This window comes from Anas acuta, chromosome 1 (genome assembly GCF_963932015.1).
Source record: "Anas acuta chromosome 1, bAnaAcu1.1, whole genome shotgun sequence".
In the NCBI taxonomy this organism is placed as follows: Eukaryota; Metazoa; Chordata; class Aves; order Anseriformes; family Anatidae; genus Anas; species Anas acuta.
Window position 1 is genome coordinate 163,431,512 of NC_088979.1, and position 13,217 is coordinate 163,444,728.

Below are 13,217 nucleotides of genomic sequence, written 5' to 3' on the forward strand. Positions count from 1 at the left end.
GCAGCTTATCCACATTTAGACAAAAATGCAAAACCAACCAAGACCAAGTGATAAGAGAAGCTGGTAGGTAAGATGAGAATAACCAAAGGTTAAGAGAGAATTTGAAAAGCAAACAGTATGGATGTAAACAGAAATAAATCTCTCTCTACATGCCTAAAAAAGAAAATTTGCTAGAGACAAAATATGTAATCGCTTTGCTGTCCTGAAGTCAAATGGAAAGCGTCTCCATGTTATCCTTCACAGCTTCGCTTCTTCACCACCACAAATTAATCCTCTGAAGCAGGGGGAAGAAACCAGCAGTCAAGGCTGTGGAACACCACCGAAGTTTTTAAACTCTTTTGACTGTTTCTGACAGAGAGACAATCCTCTATTAGAGACATAACTGGGAGTAGCAGGAGAGTGCAAGGAGGGAGACACGTCCTGGTAAAGTGTACTTCACCATATCTTGCCTCATCCTAGGGACGTGGTCTGTGGCAGCGTGAGTGACCTGAGGCAGGAAAGCAGGCATTGCCAGGGCATTGGCTGGGAAAGCATTAGCAAGGAAAGGTTAAAAGAAGAGTCGAGAAGGACAGCAGTGCTATGTCATAGGATCATTTTACTTTTACATGAAGATTAGACTTGAGAAATTTCATGCAGCACAGGTGGGGATTTTACAGAAAGTTAGAGAGGAGTTACAGTAAGTCATTTAATGGGAAAGGTTTAAAGAGAAGGCTTTTGAAATTCTATGGATAAAAAAAGAAGCAGGTATTTCTGTGAACAGATAGCAGTAAGATTTCACTGAAATAGATAGGTTATCTGGGGTGCAAAGTGGTGTGGGTGAGGATTATCCAGCAGGTGAAACGTAAAGCAGCAGAGAGGGGAGGTTTACTGGGACTGCGCTGGAGAGAGCTGAATAAATTTTGCAAGAGTGATGGAGCAGGCAGAGCAAGCAGGGGACTGACGATGTTTGTGCTGGGAGAAGCAGCATGAAAACTGTTGGCTGAATGAGCTTCAGAGGGAGGAGAGGAGGGCACACCAAGCAGGAGCACCAAGCAGCAGCTTCGGGGATGCTCAGGTAAGACAGATGCAGCTGGGGTAAAGTCGGGAATGGAAGGAAAAGTATGTTTTCAAAAGACAGGCAGGGAAATGCAGCAGTCTCCACAAAGATTTTAGGGAGAGCTTCCAAAGATGCTGAAGAAGGAGGGAATGTTTCTGTGGAGAGCATATGGGCATCAGCGGGTACAACAAACACTAACTAGGAGCCTGGGGACAGCAGGCAAACAGACACTGGCCAGGAGTTGGGATGTTTTCCTTAATTTGCTCATCTGGTAATACATTAATGCGTTCTGTATTTTATTTTCCAGCCCTTGAAAAATGCCACTTCATAAAAGATTATGGCTCAGATAAGTTTGTACACAGAACCTCATTAAGGTTGGATAGTTGGTTGGATTTCTAGCAGAAGTCACAAAAATCTGAAACAATTCGCAACCTTATAAAAAGGAATCAGCTTTAATGTGCCCAATCCCACAAGGCACTTCATTTCCTCAAGATTTTAGGAATAAATGCCTTTAAAAAAAAAAAATCTAAATTGAAAAGACAAAGTGTTTGGTTTTTGCCTGGCAAAGGAGATCAAGATCATCCTACCAAATCCTGGTGGTAATTTTACCTCTAGGGGAAAATCCCATTCCATAATAATGAATATACAAAAAACAATATTTTAAGGCTTAGGGACCCCTGTCATCATGCCAGCTTAAAACGTAGCTAATAAAATGAATTGTATTTCTAGGCCTTAAGAATATCCTCGAGATTTTTTTTTTTATAAGAAAAGAGAAAAGTGCTGTTTGAAACGTACTCAGCTGTTCTCAGTTGTGGCTGAGGAAAACATGCAGCGTGATACTTAAACTATTTGGGACTTTATCCCTGAAAGCTCTCCAGCACAGACAACCTTATTGAGATGCAAACGTCTGACAGTCAGCATTTTTGTTTTGGGCACTCAAGCCCAACCTCACTCACCACAACATAACTCCTGTTAATATATAACAGACCATAGGGAACACAAAGCCTTTTTTGGCACTGAAAAAAACAAAACAACAACAACAAAAAAAAAAGCACCAATGTTTTTTATGGAAGATAGAAGCAATAAATCTAACAGCAATGGTAGATGCAGCTAAAGCCCAGCTGCAGCGCTCAACCAACGGGAGATGTGGGCAGGTAAGATGCTGCCCAAGCCTTGCAGGAAGACCTGGGTGACTGGGAGCTGAAGGAACCCTCAAACTGAAATACATCACAGTGTTTGTCCATATACACAAAGTATTACAAACAATTACTTTGTTACATGATTTTTACACATTTTTAGCCAGATGGGCTGCTCATGGGGGGCAATGTCAAGGAGCGAAACACTGGTGTTTGTCTCAAGGACAGCTCTCCTTCATGTAAGAGGAAGAGTCTGTAAGAGGAAGAGTCTGACAGAATGGGAAAAGTACTTTGCAGGCAAGAATTCACACTAAGGATCATTTTTCTAAATTGTGTTTTCTAAAACACAGCTCAATAGCTTTCTAACAAAACTCTTTAGATGAACGTGAAGGTAAGAATGTGTTTTTTGAGGCGAGAGCTAATTGAGTCAACGTTAAGTCAACGCTTCATTAAATGCTTGATTGGCAAATAGAAATATAATCAACATCAATAATTTTTTAGCATTAAGTAGAGCTAGTATAGACCTGTATTTTCAACATCTACTCTTCTGCCTATTGACAGCTTTCCAGCATAACACGGAACCATTAACCTGTTTTGTTTTGGGCTTTACTGTTACCTGAAAGATGAGAGGTTTCATCTGCGCTGGGGATGCAGATGTCTGAACTTCTACCTACACAGACACATAAACTCCTTCAAAACCAACTGCCTCCCCACTAAAAGCCCTAAGCCCGAACCAGAGCAAAAATCTGATAGAGCTAAGTGAAATGTCTGAGTAGATGAATGATCACCAGCAGGGCACTGATGGTTGGAGGGGTGAGACACAGGAGGTTCCCTCTGAACACCAGGCAGCACGTCTTTTCTGTGTGGGTGATGGAGCAGTGGCACAGGCTGCCCGGAGAGGCTGCGGAGTCTCCTCCTTGGAGATCTTCCAAAGCCGCCTGGACATGGCCCTGGGCAGCCTGCTCTGGGTGGCCCTGCTTGGGCAGGGCTTGGGCTTGGTGGGCTCCAGAGGCCCTGCCAGCCTCAGCCACTGGGGGAGTGAGTGAGTGAGTGTCAGGGTGAGCGATTCCCCGAGGCAGTGCCCAGCACTGCAGCGCTGCGAGGCTCAGGCAGGACGGAGCAGCCTGCTGTATGCATGCTGTGGGGCACGGGCAGCCTCCCGCAGCCATCTGGAGCCCCGTTTCGCCAGGACTTTTTAACCGGCATTCACAGCATCCGTACCGTTGCTGCAAAAAAAGAAACCAAAAGCGTTTCCAAAAGTTCACACTCCAAACTCGTGAAGGACTTTTATTAACCGCACGGCCGGGCTCAGCATTACACATCAGCCACAAAAAAAGAAAAAACAAAAAAAGAGACGTGCTGCCGGCTCTGCACCTTGCCGCGGACCTGCCCGGTCCACGAGGCTGGGCGAAGCGCTCGCACGGCGGCAGCGGCGCCTCCCAGGCACAGCCCCGGCCCGACGGCCGCGGCCCCGGGGGAGCCCCGGGCAGGTGCCGGCGCCCCGCGGGTGCCGTAGCGGCAGCTCCCGGCCCTGCCCTGCCCTGCGCTGCCCGGGCTGTGGCCGAGGGGAGGGGAAGGGAAGGGGGAGCCGGGGCCGCCCCGGGGCCGCGCCTTCCGGGCCGGCGGGAGGCGGTGCCGCTCACCTGGGGCCGGCAGCGAGCGAGGCACCGAGCGAGGCACGGAGCCGCGGCCCCGCCGGGCGGCAGGGAGGGAGGGAGGGAGGTGAGCGCCGGGCGGCTCCGCTGCCGGCAGGGAGGGCGTCGGGGCCGGCGGAGGGCGAGGAGGGTCCGGAGGGGCGGGGGGCAGGGCGAGGACGGGCCGGGCTGGCAGCGGGACGCCTGACGGCCCCCCTTTTGTTCCCCGCAGGGTGTTCGCCGTCCGCCGAGCCTCCCTCCCCGCCCCCGTCTCGCCCGCCCCGCCGGGCCCCTCTCGTCGGCGGGCGGCGGCGGAGGTGCTGCTGCCGGGGCGCTGCCGCCACCGCCACCACCACCGAGCCGAGCCCCGCCGAGCCCAGCCGACCCCGCCGGGAACATGGCGACCGGCGGCTACCGGGGCGCCGGGGGCAGCACCACGGACTTTCTGGAGGAGTGGAAAGCCAAGCGCGAGAAGATGCGGGCCAAGCAGGCGCCGCCGCCGCCGCCACCGGGGGCGGCCGCCGTGAGCGAGCCCAGACCCACGGGGGTCGCCGCCGCCCCGGCAGAGCCCGGCGGAGGTGGCGGCAGCTGCCTGCCCCCCGCCGCCCCGCCGGACCGCCCGGCGCCCCCCGCCGGCGGGGCCCTCAACTGCCTGAGCCTCGGCCGGGCCCCCCCCGCCAAGGAGCCGCCGCCGCCGCCGCCTCCGGGCCTCGCCGGGGGCCGGGGCGCTGAGCCCGCCGCCGCCTCCAGCCCCGTGCCGGGCTCCCCCGAGGGCGAGGAGAAGCCGGCGGGCAAGGGCAAGGGCTCGGGGCCCAGCGCCAGGAAGGGGAAGGGGCAGATCGAGAAGAGGAAGCTGCGGGAGAAGCGCAGGTCGACAGGTGTGGTGAACATCCCGGCCGCCGAGGTGAGCGCGGGGCCCGCCGAGCACACGCGGCCGGCCCCGGTCCCGGTCCCGCTCCCGGTCCCTTCCCCTCGTCCCTGCCCCGCGGCTCCTCCGTGAGCCGCTGCCGGGGCCGCTGCAGGTCCGGAGGGAGCCGGGTGCCCTCTGACAGCGCCGTCAGAGCGGGGGAAAGCGGGTTGGCGGGCGCTGAGTTAGATGTTCAGGTGTAAACAGCGCTCGGTTTGGAGCCCGAAAGAATTTCCTGCGCTGGAAAAAATGTGGTGGTTGAAAGAGCATTCTTTTTTTTTTTTTTTTTTTTTTCTTGAAGGCAGAGGAAGATATTTTTATCAGCCAACACCACTGTCCTCTGTGGTTTGCTACTAGTATAAAAATCTGGCATTGATTTATAATACTCCTAGAGGAATTCAGAAGAATGATAACTAAGTCTTTAGCTTTTTCCTTTTTTTTTTTTTTTTCAGTTAAAAAGAAAGGCCACAGGAAACTTTAAACAAAGCTGTGTTTTACTCTCCAATTTTTCATTAATGCTGATTATCCACCTCTCTGTAGAAAGCATTTCTATTATCTGTTCTTCTGGTTAAAGTTATAGATGGCTAAAATGACAATGAAAAGATCTCTTTCTACAGCAGCAGGAGAGGAAGGAATCCTGTTTGCCATACCTGCAGTCATTAACACTTTCTTTTTGATAACATAAACGCGTTCAGAGCAGACACTTTCACACAGGGCAGTATCAGAAGGTGAGGAATGCCTTTTTGGAGCAGCTCAGGTCTTTCAGAATCACGTTTTTTAGGGGCTGGTCCTGCACTTGGTCAGACTCTTTACTTGCATAGTCTCTGCTCTGAGATAAAATGTTTTGGTGTGGGTCTTGAATGTTCCTGCTTTGGAAAGGAAGGGGCACAAGCGAGTTCTTTAATCCTCTGGTTTTAGAGCCTGCACCCCTCCTGGACTGCCTTTGGTTGGCTCTGTATGTTCCTCCCTCACTCTGCCCCCATGCTCCTGTGTGAACTCTTAAAAAATACTGTGCCTTTATTTCCCCAGGTGAGGTGGTGCCAGTTCAGTACTGGCTTTGTACATTGCAGTAAGTGTTTATCCTAAAACATCTTATTTGAGGGCCCTCTGCCGTACCCCCTACCCACAGTCTTCCCCTCCCCTCGAGGCTGGTGTCCTGCCTCTTTGAACTGGTTTTCTGAACTTGTGTTCTTGTGGCTTTTGGGTGGTGTGGTTTGGGGTTTGCTGGTGGTTGGATTTCTTGTTTGTTTGTTGTTTTTTTTTGCTTTGTTTCAAATATTGCTCAAAATATTCTTTGCTTTCCAGGAACACACACTCCTTGCTCAGCAAGTGTTAACCTCTTCTGTGTCAATTTGCAAGTGTAACCTGCTACGCTGCTAAGGGTGGCTTATTTATTACGGTTGAGGTATTTAGGCGTTGAGAAGCAAGCTCTCACCCATTCACATCCTTTTGAGGGCCTGCTCATTATGTTGAGTGTCACCATGTGCTGGCATTTCTTGCAAACCTCTCATCTTTGTACTGCTTACTTCTAAAAGTATCGATTAGCATCCCATCACCTTTCTAGGGTCAGATTTTAATAGATGCAGGTACCTGTTGTACGAGGTGTTACTGGGGAGACTTGTAAAGTGTGGCATTCTGGCTGGCATGTATTTATACAAAAGTACTTCTTTCCAGCATTTCACATTTCTTAAATGTGTTTTAATCATTACCACTTGCATTCCAAAGCATTATTTAACTAGGGAACACTAGATCATTCCTGATGGTGGACAGCTTCAAAAACTGTGTCCAGTGTCAAATGTGAGTAACTACTTACTAATGAATGTTTTACAGAGTATTTACTTGTGCTGTCCTTCTGTTTATTCATGAGGAAATGCTTTAAAGCACTGATTCAATATGCTCAGCTTAAGTTCTCTTGACTCTGTGACTATGAAGCTGAACTCAGACCAAAGAAGGCTGCTGCTGTGTAGATGATGGCTTGTAGACTGAACTGGCTTGCTCTTACAACACTCCGGTTTCTTGTTGTCTTCCTCCTTTAGATGCTAGGCTTAGCTTCAGTGTGCTGTGTAGTGATCTGGTGGCAGTACACACTGAATTTAATCACTCACACTGTGCAGAGCTTCAAGAGCTCCGCTTTAGAATTACTTTTTGGAAGATGTTCTTGTAGAGATCTATTGGCTGTAGTGTCGTCTTAGCTTTCAAGAGAAGTCTCCCTCTAGAACAGCATTGTTGCTGTATGATCAGCATGGATCTGCAATGGGGAATGGTGATAAAGAGGAGTTTCTGATACTCTGAAATGAAACCAGGTAACTGGCTACAAAATGCACTTGCAGAAGATAGGTAATGCCCCGGAGCTTCTTGGCCCAAAAGAGATTATTGGAGTTTTCAACACCAAAGAAACAGGATGTAATTCCAGTTCTAATGGTGTTGGAAAATGTAAATTATGAAGTGGTGGAATAAGGAAAATAAATGTTCAGGTTGTCTCGTTTATGTTGAAGTGGTCATGAAAACTGTTAGCAGATCGTTACTCGTTAATGATTAATTCCTCTTCTGTTCAATAGGAAGGGAATGGAGCTAGGTCTTAAAAGTACTGTCTTAAAAGTATTTTGTATTTAAGTGGCTGGAGGCCAGAAACCGAAGGGGAGGCTGTGGAAACTAATGGTGACAGGTTGGGAGCAGTGGCGAGGCTTTGTGCTTAGAGGCCATTGTGGTGGAATTAAAGGGTGGTTTTTCTCTTTGCAGCACTAGTGCTTATCTGGGTGCAGATGCCTTTTGAAAATAGCTGCTGAAATGCTTGCAGCTTTGTTACTTTCCAGTGTTTTTGAAGTAGTTTCTTGATAGCGTGTTGAATCTTAGTAATTTAATTTCACTCTGAGTAGTGTTAAGCGCTGTGGGATTTGCGCTTTGTTGCCTTGCAACAGGTTGTGAAAGGTAACTAAGTTGTATCTAATTATCATCACTCCTTAAGTTTATTTTTTTAAGTATTAGGCTTTCCAGCCCACTGCGCAGTTATCTGTTAGAAAGCATTTTTTCGGTCTGTAGATACTCACTTGATGCAGGTGTTAAGTTTACTTGTACTGTTTCCCCACTTGGAGCTGTGCTCGCATCTGTCCAAGAAACACACAGAGTTCCTTTCGTGCTACGCTGACAGTGCTCTGTGAAGACCCACAAGGATGATGAGAGCCGTGTTTCGTGTTGTTAAAGCAGTTCTCCTGTCCTGCTCCAAGCAAAACAAGCCGCACTGGTGAAAGTGCAGCTTTACTTTTGTAACTGTTTACACTGGAGGATTCTGCTGGCAAAGCTGCGCTCGTAAGCTTTTTCTGAACCCCAACCAGCAGAATAACAGCGGTTGTTGTGGTTACCTTTTTTAAGAGGTATATGTAGAGTCAAAGTCTTGGTTGAGCCAGGAGGGAGAGTTAGATAGCTGGTTTTGCTGTAACGTGCTTATGGACGGAGTTTACATTTCACCTGACCAGCTGGAAGTCCTCTAAATTCAAAAGTGTTCTTCTGCTAATAACAGGGTGATGAATGATTTAAAAAGGTGTAAAGAACTCAGATCTGTGTATTTTGTACACGAAGTTGCCATATGCCAGACACAACAGTCTCCTGACCTTTCTGCAGAAAATCCTAATAACCTAAAGGTAGCGTAACAGGTAAAAATGTGGGCTCTGCATAGGATGTGCAGCTGGTCTGTTCATCCGTTGTCATCTTACCAGCAGCCCGAAGGGTTTGCCTTCTTGCAACCTCACCGGTGCCCTGCTGCCTTTCTCCCTGGAAGGTACTGCGTGCATGGTGCTCGGTGGGAGTCGTGCTGAACGGCAGCGTTGCCAGTGGAGGGATGAGCTGTGTCTGTGGGGAAAGAAAGGGTTCCTGCTACCAGAAGCCAGCGTGCTGTGCTGTGTAGCTGACAGAAGGCTGCTGCGTTCCAGTTGGAAAAACCTAAGGAAACTTCAAATGCCAAATGTGTCAAGCGTAGCAATTACCGTGTAAGATGTGAAGCAACTGAAACCTTCTCCGAATGGCTGGAAACTCGAGAGAAGAGTGGAGCCCCGTGTTGGTGATAGGATTCTCCTGGGCAGAAGTCTCCCTTCAGCAATCTTTCCCAGCAATTCCCTACCTGAGGACTAAGGTAACAGGAAGAGCAGTTCTACTCATCTCTTCCTGTTAATGGGAAAACAGCTTTGTGTTGTCCAGCATCCCTGAGCATTTTCGTGTAAAACAACTTCTTTCTCTTCGCTTATGTTGGAAGACGAATGTCTCAATAAGACATGTTCAAGAAAATCCAGGGAGGTTAAACAAACCTATTCCTGGCCACTGATACCCTTGCCATTGGTGCAGAGGTGTTAGTATTATGACAGAAGTTTAAGATATATTTATTTGACCTGGATGACCTTTGACAGCATGCTAGGCCATCCTCCTGCTTGCTTTGTCACTGAGCACATGCTTTTTACTACTTTCTATTTATGGTTCCTCCTTCAAGTGTGTCAGGGTAAAAGAAGTGATAGAAGCATTCTCAGGTTCTGATAAGGGATTTTATCACAATTACTTACATTCAGTCTGCTTCATTGTTGATACTTTTGTAAATTCTCGTTTTGACTTAGCCTCTGGGCAACCTATGCAAGGGCATTTTCTTTTTCCACCTCTTTCCAGTACTTAAGCTTCTATTACTGCTTTTATTTTTTCTGCTTTTGTTGTTGTTTGTTTGTATATGTTTAAAGACATGTTTTAAAGCCCTGACACTTACATAGGTAAACTTGTGTGCTCAAGTAAGTCACATCATAGATGTAGAAATCTGGAAGGTTTTCACTTCCAGAGCCCTTGTAGCAGCTTCCAAGTCACTGCATGCACACCTTCCAAATCTGTGGTCTCTAGGCACTAGAACAGCTCTGTTTTGGCACAAGGCTGGGCACTGCAATAGTTTTCCAGCTGAAAATATACATGCAAATAGTGTAATTTCTCTTCAAGAGGTGATAGGGATAATTTTATCCTTGTTGTTTTCGTAGACAGTCAGATTGCAGTCCAGTATCTACAGCTGGAACTCACAGCACTCAACCAGCAAGCAGTGACTCTTTTATGCATGTATCTCTATCCAGTGCCAGTTCCTGCTGGAATAGGAAAGAGTGGTGGAAAGGAATCAGAACCCACCAATTTCCCCTCTGATTCCTTTGACTTTGCATTTATCTCGTAAGTGCAATTTTGGGAAAGTTGGTTTTTAAAATGATCTTTTAATAATAAGGTGCGTTTGGAAAACATTATTGTAGTTAGCTTTTTCACTCTCCTGTTTTTGGGATGAATCATGTGAAATGATACCGTTATTAGGTGGAAAATAAACGCAGAGTAAGTAAAGCATTTCCTCCTCTGTTGAGTACTGAATTGTATAGAAAGTAAGAAAAGTATTTAGCTTAGGTTGTAATTGGTGGTTGAAGGCTTCTTAATGCTCTGCCTTTCCAGTTACTGCCTTTTCTTGCCGGTCTGTCATGTAGCCAGTAACCCTAAATAAGTGTAGATGTTGGCTGGCTGAAGATAAATGTTCCTTTGTGTTGCTTTTAGGTAATTTCTCTAGTACTTAAGGGTGAAATGTCTGTCCCGTCACTGTTTGTTCCTAAAGCCTAATTGTAAGACAAGATACATCTGGAGCAACAAAAAAAAATAATCGTAGGGTAAAGAGAGGATACAGCCTCTCAGCTGTGCATTTGTCCACTTCTGCCCTGAAATAAACATAGGAAGCATCTTGCTCTGCACTGTAAATGGGGTGACTTCAGCCTCACTGAAAATCACAGGCAGGGAAGCGTTGGTGTGATCAATTACTGCACTGCAGCGAGCAGTTACTAAAAATGACATACCTGACAAACTTACAAATGCTTTAGGTATCTTTTCTGTAATAAGTAATTGTTCTGAAAACACATAACTGTTGTTTTGTAAAATAAATAAATAAATAAATAAATAATCTTGATCTAACCTTGAATTGGAGATGCCTTGCATAAATGATAGGTTGATGGTCTCCCACAAAGCAAAAAGAAGCTGCTTTTTCCTTGACTTTTGGCAACTAGTGGCTCGGACGTAAATGCAAAACTAGTAACTTCAAGTTCATTTCAAGAGATTTAGACTTGCATCCTAAATGTGAATAATGATGTAATGAGGTTAGACTATAGCCGAAACCTCCCCTTATCGCAAGAGACAGGTATGGACAACCTGTCCCGGGTCTGCTCGTTAGATTTAATGGTGAGGTCTGTGTGAACAGCAGGTGTGCCTTCCGGCCTCTCCACCACTCCACCCCAGTTTGATATTGGCTGCAAACCTGCTTGCAGTACTTTCCATCCCGTTGTTGAGGTTAACAGCCACTTTGTATGCTGTTGGCCCTGATACCAACCCCTGAGCTGGCTGCCAGCTCAAGTTCCTAGTACTGTGCCCAGCCTTCTCAGCCTGAAGATGCAGCCAGTTTTCCACCACCTACAGTACGCTTATGGGGCCCACGTTAAACCAGTTTGGCTTTAAGGATACTATTGGGAGTCAAAGGACTTCCTTCACCTTATGTATTAGAAGGAAACTTTGAAGGTTTCTGGAATTGGTGGTGCAGAAAACCATTATATGAGAGCTGCTGACACTAATACAGCTGAATTGCTACAATCATCTGTGTGAGAGAACTTCCTGAGAGAAATTCCTTAGGGTTTTCTCGTTTCTTATTGGTAGTGGAAGTGCTGCACAATTTTTGCTTTTCTTCTAGGGAGCAGGCCCAAAAAAAAAAAAAGGCAATTTGAAAGATGGCAAGAGGTCAGTCTATCCTGTTCCTTTATTTATTGTATTGTCTTAGGTATCTGAAACGACTAATACTTAGGAAGAGTAATATTTAAAAAAGATTTTATTTGAAAAAATTATGATATTTTGATATTTAATTGTTTAAAGAACAATGTTTTAATCCCCTAAAATTGAGAGTAGCCTAATGCGGCTATCCTGAATGATGAAAAATGAGTTGGTGTTTGGCTTCATTCCTAAGGAGGATCACCTTTGCTATCTCATGTCTCTTAAATATCTCAGTATTTAAAAGGGTATTCCAATGGTAATGGGATTAATTAGCAATCTTGAGTATTTGCATAGTGTTTTCTAAAGTAAATTATAATATTCATATAGCTGTGGAGGAAATAGTAGCTTATTAGTATTATAAGTAAATCATGAAGACTGCAACAATGAAAGGCTAAAAGAGCACTCCAGAGTTCTGAAACCTCATTGTTTGCATTTGTCATGTTTTCAAAATCCCTTTGTGACTTTGGGAACCATGGTTCATCCCACATCTGAATATTTGGAGCTAATTGCTGAGAGGATTATTTATTTAACACATTTAGAAGACAATATCTGGAATAAATTAACTTAAAATATCTTTTGTAGTTCATAAACTTAGAATTTTGAGTTCCTTTTATACTAGAAGGAACGAATTATAGATGATGCACATTTAAGATTTGTATGCTTTGATTTGACTATTTCTAGTGAAACTATGCTGATTCTAGTTTTTAATTTCCAAAGCTATAAGTAAATTAGTCTAAATGTATTTTTCTACTGTAGGTTCAGGTGACTGAAAAATGTTGTGCCCCCACCACCCCCCCCAAAAAAAAAAAAAGGTGGTGGTATTTTTAATAGAGTGAGAGACTGAGAAGTGTGCTTTGTTTGTGATTTGTGGCTTCATAACTGTATATATATATATTTACATTTATATATAATTTGTAAGAACTATTTACGAGACTTTATTCAGTACTTTTCATTAATTAAAAAAAAAATACAACCCTTCTTTGATTGTGTTTCACAGATGTGACTTATGTGAGGATACAGAAGAGTGAAAACAATGAATGGATTTCAGCAGTCATTTATAAACCACCATAAGTCTTGTGAATTATTTTGTTACTTCTTCAGTTATTATTTTCCATTCCAGCAGCCTTTTCATGCTTTGAATGTACTACATCCCGGATGTGTTACTTTGAAAAGAAGCAAGCTAAAAAAAACAAACCAAGAAACAACTTCCAAAACAAATAATCCCCCACCTCCCATGCCAGACAAACAAAAAAAAAAGCCCACTGTAGCCCCTCACCCTGAAAGAAAATCCACCTCTTGACTACTATGCTCAGCAGACCGTGTCTCACCCTGTTCCAGTTTTGCTGTATGGAACTTGGATATTCATTCTTCTTCAAACTGAGTTTGAGCAGATCTTTTTTGTGTCCCTTTGTATTCTGACAAGATTTTTTTTATTATTATTTTTGTTTACTTTCTGTATACCCAGTAAGAGCTGGTGGGAAATAACCTCTGCTTGTCAAAAGAAATCTAAAACAATTTCACCCCCATCTGTAAGTAAAATATAATCATATGAATTGATGCAAAGTATTTATTTGCACAAATGTAACATTTCTTACTTCATTGCTCTTTAAAACCTACATGTTTTCTAAATCCTCTTGTAGCTCTAAGCGTACAGGGACTTATGGAAAGGTCACTGTTAAGTGCTCAGTTCCACACAGATTTGTGCT

The 13,217-nt window shown here is 45.3% G+C and overlaps 1 protein-coding gene across 2 annotated transcripts in view; it reads left to right on the top strand.

Annotated features, from left to right (window-relative positions):
• The first annotated feature begins 3,691 nt into the window (after positions 1-3,691).
• PAWR (pro-apoptotic WT1 regulator) overlaps positions 3,692-13,217 on the top strand; it is an 80,993-nt gene continuing 71,467 nt past the window's right edge. The window contains exons 1-2 of one of the 2 annotated variants that reach the window (XM_068669109.1): positions 3,692-3,848; positions 4,039-4,710. In XM_068669109.1, coding sequence (XP_068525210.1) covers positions 4,204-4,710 — 507 coding nt within the window. In that variant the 5' untranslated portion in view covers positions 3,692-3,848; positions 4,039-4,203. Of the gene's footprint in view, positions 3,895-4,038; positions 4,711-13,217 lie in introns of both variants that reach the window. The other variant, XM_068669108.1, reaches the window with a different exon arrangement.